An 8,972-nucleotide genomic window follows, 5' to 3' on the forward strand; every position below is an offset into this window, starting at 1 on the left:
CCTGGTCCCAGATCAGTATGTTAGCCTGGTCCCAGATCAGTATGTTAGCCTGGTCCCAGATCAGGATGTTAGCCTGGTCCCAGATCAGTATGTTAGCCTGGTCCCAGATCAGGATGTTAGCCTGGTCCCAGATCAGGTTTTGCAACAATGGACTAATGAAACAAATACCAAAAGAGAGTTTTTAGGTCTTTGATTGAGTTAACAACAAATACTCAACACAGACCTCAAATTTTTGCCTCTAAAAATTAAAGTTCAATACAAACATTTGTAAAATATGGAAAATGAAAACATACAAATTTATGTTTTTATGTTAATGTTTTACGGAGTTGACAAAAATACATTTTTTTTTTTTTTCTAATTCAAGACTTATACACAGTTGTCATTGTCCTTCTGGACAAGCAAATCTGGGACAAAGCTAACAGTATAAGACATACTTTGATATATGCCCTGACAAAATGTCTCTCATGTTTGTGTTTTACAGAAAGGGTTCACACGACCAGACTTTGCAGACATGACAATCTAGGAACAGATACAACGTCTCTCTCTCTCCTTCTGCCAAGCGGTTGGAAACGTATCCGATCACTTCAGTGGTCAAAGACTGGTCTGTACAACTGAAAACATTGCTCCTTGGGCTACTTCCTACTTACGCACACATGGAGTTGGATGAACTATACTACAGTGCAAGTGACGACAAAGATGGAACCTGTTTAGGACCTTACGACCTTAATGGTGGACTATGATGATAACGTACCCCCTTTTCCTTGTGAGCTTGAATACCGTATGTATTCAATACTATATGTTGAGTTTAATATATGTATTCAATACTATATGTTGAGTTTAATATATGTATTCAATACTATATGTTGAGTTTAATATATGTATTCAATACTATATGTTGAGTTTAATATATGTATTCAATACTATATGTTGAGTTTAATATATGTATTCAATACTATATGTTGAGTTTACATGTATTCAATACTATATGTTGAGTTTAATATATGTATTCAATACTATATGTTGAGTTTAATATATGTATTCAATACTATAAGTTGAGTTTAATGTATGTATTCAATACTATATGTTGAGTTTAATATATGTATTCAATACTATATGTTGAGTTTAATATATGTATTCAATACTATATGTTGAGTTTAATATATGTATTCAATACTATATGTTGAGTTTACATGTATTCAATACTATATGTTGAGTTTAATATATGTATTCAATACTATATGTTGAGTTTAATGTATGTATTCAATACTGTAGCTTTGTATGCTGTATGTTCTATATGATAGAATCAAGGACTTTTTTTCTCAATGTAACCAATCAGTCTGCTGTAAGCAATAATGCTATGACTCATTTCTCCTGCCTTAGCAAGCGTGGTTTGACACAATCCCAAAGACTTCAGGCCCCCCATTTTTGTTAACCCTGGGTCCCAGATCAGTTTGTGCTGTATAGCCTACACTTATGGCCATTGTCACAAAACAACACAACACTGCTAGTAGAGGGATGGTAAAAGGGATGGTTTGCTATCAATGGTGCTTTTTACTTTTGCTGAAGGGTTGAATTATTGATGTTGTTCATTGTGTTTTGTATTAGTTTGGTGTTGTTTATTTCTCAGACAAAACCAGAGTATCACTGAGTTATAATGAGTTATAAACCAGAGTATCGCTGAGAGTTCTAATGAGTTATACATTAGAACGGAATGTATGTTTTTGTGGATGTGTGGAAAAACTGAACTACTGACACCTGCATGAATGACCTACAATTATGACTCAGAAAGGGAATCATGCAATTGCTTTTAAAAGCTTTACACGGTGGCTTAAACTTATTTTGTTTTACATCAAAGAGAAGACAAAGAAGTGCTTTGTGTCCGTCATTAGACTGAGACCATTCTTATTTCCATTTACGGTATGAAAAAAATAATCAACAACTATTTTTACCAATGTACTTTTTAACTGTTAACTTGCAGGTCGAATAAATCTGCGTCATTTGTAACTAATAAAGCTGACGTCACTGAAGGAGTTTTGTTATCGAGTGTGAGAATAGAAAATAGATGTTCTTTTGAGGTTTCACGTCAACCAGGGTCAGGGTGTTTTATTAAACAAACAATGCATTAAATGCGATATGAAAAACTCTGGGCCTTAGCTTCTGCTGGTCAGGTCACGTGTTCAGAGAAAAACTTCTGCTCTTTCATAACAGGATCAATCAGCATTTCAGCTCCGTGCAGAAGACTGAAAGTGGCCGTGTTTTGAGAGCATCGACTCTGACAGACCGACTGATCTACAAATCAACTTGCTTCCTAAATAACTACTCTATGGGGCCAATGGATAAGAGCTATGGATAAGAGCTATTATTAAGAGCTATGGATAAGAGCTATGGATAAGAGCTATTATTAAGAGCTATGGATAAGAGCTATGGATAAGAGCTATTGTTAAGAGCTATGGATAAGAGCTATTATTAAGAGCTATGGATAAGAGCTATTATTAAGAGCTATGGATAAGAGCTATTGTTAAGAGCTATGGATAAGAGCTATTGTTAAGAGCTATGGATAAGAGCTATTGTTAAGAGCTATTGTTAAGAGCTATGGATAAGAGCTATTGTTAAGAGCTATGGATAAGAGCTATTGTTAAGAGCTATGGATAAGAGCTATTATCAAGAGCTATGGATAAGAGCTATTGTTAAGAGCTATGGATAAGAGCTATTGTTAAGAGCTATGGATAAGAGCTATTATTAAGAGCTATGGATAAGAGCTATTGTTAAGAGCTATGGATAAGAGCTATTGTTAAGAGCTATGGATAAGAGCTATTGTTAAGAGCTATGGATAAGAGCTATTGTTAAGAGCTATGGATAAGAGCTATTGTTAAGAGCTATGGATAAGAGCTATTGTTAAGAGCTATGGATAAGAGCTATTGTTAAGAGCTATGGATAAGAGCTATTGTTAAGAGCTATTGTTAAGAGCTATGGATAAGAGCTATTGTTAAGAGCTATGGATAAGAGCTATTGTTAAGAGCTATGGATAAGAGCTATTGTTAAGAGCTATGGATAAGAGCTATGGATAAGAGCTATGGATAAGAGCTATTGTTAAGAGCTATGGATAAGAGCTATTGTTAAGAGCTATGGATAAGAGCTATTGTTAAGAGCTATGGATAAGAGCTATTGTTAAGAGCTATGGATAAGAGCTATGGATAAGAGCTATGGATAAGAGCTATGGATAAGAGCTATTGTTAAGAGCTATGGATAAGAGCTATGGATAAGAGCTATTGTTAAGAGCTATGGATAAGAGCTATGGATAAGAGCTATGGATAAGAGCTATTGTTAAGAGCTATGGATAAGAGCTATTGTTAAGAGCTATGGATAAGAGCTATTGTTAAGAGCTATGGATAAGAGCTATGGATAAGAGCTATTGTTAAGAGCTATGGATAAGAGCTATGGATAAGAGCTATTGTTAAGAGCTATGGATAAGAGCTATTATTAAGAGCTATGGATAAGAGCTATTGTTAAGAGCTATGGATAAGAGCTATTATTAAGAGCTATGGATAAGAGCTATGGATAAGAGCTATTATTAAGAGCTATGGATAAGAGCTATGGATAAGAGCTATGGATAAGAGCTATGGATAAGAGCTATTATTAAGAGCTATGGATAAGAGCTATGGATAAGAGCTATTGTTAAGAGGTAAATGAGTAAACTGTTTGGATAAGTGGATTGTAAATATAAAATACAATTATTTTAGATCTAGTTTACCTTCTGATCGCTGGAGACAAATGTGAAACCAGTCACATGGCAGCAAACTGAAGCATATCACCTTTTCCACAGTGAAGTTTATGAAATGCTGGTAATTATAACTTGCAGATATGAAATGTGGAGAATCAAACTAGGGGCTTCTGTAGCTATGATTAGTGAGGAGGATTAGGGTAGATTTCAGTGGAGGCTCCTCAGAGTAGGACCATTCTCATCAGTGAATTGCAGATGTTTGTTTTTTTGTGAAACAGAAATGAAACATAGCCTTTTTTTAGATATATCTATACTAAATATATTCACGTCACCAAATAATTGATTAAAACACACTGTTTTGCAATGAAGGCCTCAGCAGCACTCTGTAGGGTAGCACCATGGTGTAGCTTGAGGACAGCTAGCTTCAGGGACATTGACTTCAATAGAAAACCTAGGAGGCTTATGGTTCTCACCCCCTTCCATAGACTTACACTGGACTTATGACAACTTCGGGAGGACGTCCTTCAACCTATCAGAGCTCTTGCAAGATGAACTGACATGTTGTCCACCCAATCAAAGGATCAGAGAACGATTCTAGTACTGAAAGCAGAAGCTACAGCTAGCTAGCACTGCAGAATAAAATGTGGTGAGTAGTTTGTCTCAAAGAGAGAAAAAGACAATAGATTAACAGTTTTGAAAAAAAAAAGTTTAAATGAAGGCGAAGCAAGAGAGACTGAGAGCTAGCTACATTTAATATTTTTTTAGTTAGCGAATGCAGCTAGCTAGTTTAGTCTACTCAAACAGAGAGGGATGCTATGTTATCTAGCTGGCTATGACTATCCAACAGAGAGGGATGCTATGTTAGCTAGCTGGCTATGACTATCCAACAGAGAGGGATGCTATGTTAGCTAGCTGGCTATGGCTATCAAACAGAGAGGGGTGCTATGTTAGCTAGCTGGCTATGACTATCCAACAGAGAGGGATGCTATGTTACCTAGCTGGCTATGGCTATCAAACAGAGAGGGATGCTATGTTAGCTAGCTGGCTATGGCTATCAAACAGAGAGGGATGCTATGTTAGCTAGCTGGCTATGACTATCCAACAGAGAGGGATGCTATGTTAGCTAGCTGGCTATGACTATCCAACAGAGAGGGATGCTATGTTACCTAGCTGGCTATGGCTATCAAACAGAGAGGGATGCTATGTTAGCTAGCTGGCTATGGCTATCCAACAGAGAGGGATGCTATGTTACCTAGCTGGCTATGGCTATCAAACAGAGAAGGATGCTATGTTACCTAGCTGGCTATGGCTATCAAACAGAGAAGGATGCTATGTTACCTAGCTGGCTATGGCTATCAAACAGAGAGGGATGCTATGTTACCTAGCTGGCTGTCGCTATCAAACAGAGAGGGATGCTATGTTAGCTAGCTGGCAATGGCTATCCAACAGAGAGGGATGCTATGTTACCTAGCTGGCTGTCGCTATCAAACAGAGAGGGATGCTATGTTAGCTAGCTGGCTATGGCTATGGCTATCAAACAGAGAGGGATGCTATGTTACCTAGCTGGCTGTCGCTATCAAACAGAGAGGGATGTTATGTTAGCTAGCTGGCTATGGCTATCCAACAGAGAGGGATGCTATGTTAGCTAGCTGGCTATCCAACACCGGAACTCTTCCAAGTCAAGGTAAGCTTTTGGTTTTATTCATTTATTGCCAAGGGGCCTGTCGGTGTAACTGCTAAACTGATTACTGACTGTACACTATAAAAGTATACGGCCATGCTCATTAAAAAAAATAGCAGTACTCCATATTAAACGTCACCGGACGCCACTGGTAAATGTATAGACTACTATATAGACTACTGTTCAACTCCTATCACTTTCCTCACCTTTCAATATTTCATGGATTTAACAATTGAATAAGGCAACTTTCAAGATGAATCAGATATGTTGTGGGTAAAGGCGTTCCAAACCTGTTTATATTTTTCATAAATACTTTCCTAATCCTAAATAATATACCAGATTAGAGTAAATCCACCAATATACGTGGTTTTCTTTCATTGATCCTTTTTCTGACCCCGAAACAATGTTGAATTATAGGTTTATTGTTTTTTTTAAAGGATGGTTTTAGACACATGTACTGAAAACCCTATTGAATAAAAAATCTGTTTTCAGTGGTTGAGTTCAATTTAGGAGTTGGACTGTTGCTTTCAAACACTACCTGTGAGATGTCCTTGTTTGCATACTAGCTGGTTCTCAGAGAGGATGGATGGAATATTACAGACATAAGAGTTAGTCTAGTAGGTTGGGCCAGATATAAGGGTTAGTCTAGTAGGTTGGGCCAGATATAAGGGTTAGTCTAGTAGGTTGGGCCAGATGTAGGTTGGGCCAGATATAAGGGTTAGTCTAGTAGGTTGGGCCAGATATAAGGGTTAGTCTAGTAGGTTGGGCCAGATATAAGGGTTAGTCTAGTAGGTTGGGCCAGATATAAGGGTTAGTCTAGTAGGTTGGGCCAGATATAAGGGTTAGTCTAGTAGGTTGGGCCAGAGTTCACATAGGGCATGAGGAAGACAATCAGGGACAAAACTCTTCAGCTGGTGGTGCTAATGAGGAGCCAGTGTGGTAGCCGATACAGGCTGGTACTCAGTGTGTGCTGTGATCAATGTCTCCACCTGGTGTTGAAATACAGGACCGAATCCAATAAACAACAACTGGACAACTGCTTTTTCAACTGCAGTATGTGGAATTGATATACAACTACTAAAACAGTATATAATACAAGGATGTTGGGTTTAAAAAAATATACAACAGGGCTAAGGAAAACTAGGGATAACAACAACAAAAACATTAAAAGCTTAGGCAAAGAGGTCTAACAACTGGTTTGGACCACAGTTAGTGAGCTTGTGAAAACTTTATTTCAAATCAAATTTATTTATATAGCCCTTCGTACATCAGCTGATATCTCAAAGTGCTGTACAGAAACCCAGCCTAAAACCCCAAACAGCAAGCAATGCAGGTGTAGAAGCACGGTGGCTAGGAAAAACTCCCTAGAAAGGCCAAAACCTAGGAAGAAACCTAGAGAGGAACCAGGCTATGTGGGGTGGCCAGTCCTCTTCTGGCTGTGCCGGGTGGAGATTATAACAGAACATGGCCAAGATGTTCAAATGTTCATAAATGACCAGCATGGTCGTATAATAATAAGGCAGAACAGTTGAAACTGGAGCAGCAGCACGGCCAGGTGGACTGGGGACAGCAAGGAGTCATCATGTCAGGTAATCCTGGGGCATGGTCCTAGGGCACAGGTCCTCCGAGAGAGAGAAAGAAAGAGAGAAGGAGAGAATTAGAGAACGCACACTTAGATTCACACAGGACACCGAATAGGACAGGAGCAGTACTCCAGATATAACAAACTGACCCTAGCCCCCCGACACATAAACTACTGCAGCATAAATACTGGAGGCTGAGACATTTAAACTATTTAAACTAGGCACTTCAGTTAAGAACAAATTCTTACTTACAATGGCGGCCTAGTAATCTCCCTCCATGTGTAAACAAGAAGTGCAAATAGGGTTGGGATGGGGGGGTGTTGTCACTGAACCAACAAAGGGATGGGGCCCTTCACAAAAGCATCTCTTCTCACAATTAAAACCTTTTAAGGATCCGCCCTTTAAAAAAAAATGTACACCTAAAATGACCTACCCAAATCTAACTGCCTGTAGCTCAGGACCTGAAGCAAGGATACGCATATTCTTGGTACCATTTGAAAGTTTTGAAGTTTGTGGAAATGTGAAAGGAATGTTGGAGAATATAACACAATAGATCTGGTAAAAGATAATACAAAAGAAAAAGGTTTGTTTTGCTTTTCTTTGTACCATCCTCTTTGAAATCCAAGATAAAGGCCATAATGTATTACTCCAGCTCAGTTGAAATTTAGATTTTGGCCACGAGAAAAAAAGTTTTAGACTGATCCAATGAACCATTGCATTTATGTTCAAAATGTTGTATCAAGACTGTCCAAATGTGCCTAATTGGTTTATTAATAACTTTTCAAGTTCATAAATGTGGACTCTCCTCAAACAATAGCATGGCATTATTTCACTGTAATAGCTACTGTAAATTGGACAGTGCAGTTAGATTAACAAGAATTTAAGCTTTCTGCCAATATCATATGTCTATGTCCTGGGAGATTTTCTTGTTATTTACAACCTCAGGCTAATGCGATTAGCATATGTTAGCTCCCGTCCCGTGGACAGGACACCGATCCCGAAGAAGTTTTAAGACCTCTGGGGACTAAAGTATCTAAGGAATGGATCCAGAATGTCTCTCTGGACTTTTCGGTGTTTGTCAACATAGCCACCGCGTTTGGTTTCACCGACTTTGTTCTAATTCCAAAACAAAAAAAGAGGACGACTGGGCTGGTGGAGTCAGCAGTTGAAAGGCACTTCGGTGCTCACACATTCTACTGCCGTAACTCCCTTGAAGTTTCTCCTGGGTAAAATAAGCCGCGCGGGCAGCGAATCACATAGATCGCATTGTGACAATTACAACTGATGGGCACGAGAAACTTCATATGTTTGGTGTACTGACATTGAGTACAATTGCCACACACAGGAATAAGCAGGGGACTGGTCTTGTTTGTTGCCGGGGAGGAATAAGCAGGGGACTGGTCTTGTTTGTTGCCGGGGAGGAATAAGCAGGGGACTGGTCTTGTTTGTTGCCGGGGAGGAATAAGCAGGGGACTGGTCTTGTTTGTTGCCGGGAGGAATAAGCAGGTGACTGGTCTTGTTTGTTGCCGGGGAGGAATAAGCAGGGGACTGGTCTTGTTTGTTGCGGGGGAGGAATAAGCAGGGGACTGGTCTTGTTTGTTGCCGGGGAGGAATAAGCAGGGGACTGGTCTTGTTTGTTGCCGGGGAGGAATAAGCAGGGGACTGGTCTTGTTTGTTGCCGGGGAGGAATAAGCAGGGGACTGGTCTTGTTTGTTGCCGGGGAGGAATAAGCAGGGGACTGGTCTTGTTTGTTGCCGGGGAGGAATAAGCAGGTGACTGGTCTTGTTTGTTGCCGGGGAGGAATAAGCAGGGGACTGGTCTTGTTTGTTGCCGGGGAGGAATAAGCAGGGGACTGGTCTTGTTTGTTGCGGGGGAGGAATAAGCAGGGGACTGGTCTTGTTTGTTGCCGGGGAGGAATAAGCAGGGGACTGGTCTTGTTTGTTGCCGGGGAGGAATAAGCAGGGGACTGGTCTTGTTTGTTGCGGGG

General features: G+C 39.6%; 1 protein-coding gene across 2 annotated transcripts in view; it reads left to right on the top strand.

Annotated features, from left to right (window-relative positions):
* The window catches only part of LOC109881126 (plakophilin-3), a 73,115-nt gene extending 71,084 nt beyond the window's left edge, over window positions 1-2,031 (top strand). For both annotated transcript variants that reach the window (XM_031832950.1, XM_031832951.1), the window contains one exon: window positions 482-2,031. In XM_031832950.1, coding sequence (XP_031688810.1) covers window positions 482-523 — 42 coding nt within the window. In that variant the 3' untranslated portion in view covers window positions 524-2,031. The remainder of the gene's footprint in view (window positions 1-481) is intronic.
* The last annotated feature ends 6,941 nt before the right edge of the window (window positions 2,032-8,972 follow it).

The sequence above is a fragment of the Oncorhynchus kisutch genome, linkage group LG10 (assembly GCF_002021735.2).
Source record: "Oncorhynchus kisutch isolate 150728-3 linkage group LG10, Okis_V2, whole genome shotgun sequence".
Classification (NCBI taxonomy): domain Eukaryota; kingdom Metazoa; phylum Chordata; class Actinopteri; order Salmoniformes; family Salmonidae; genus Oncorhynchus; species Oncorhynchus kisutch.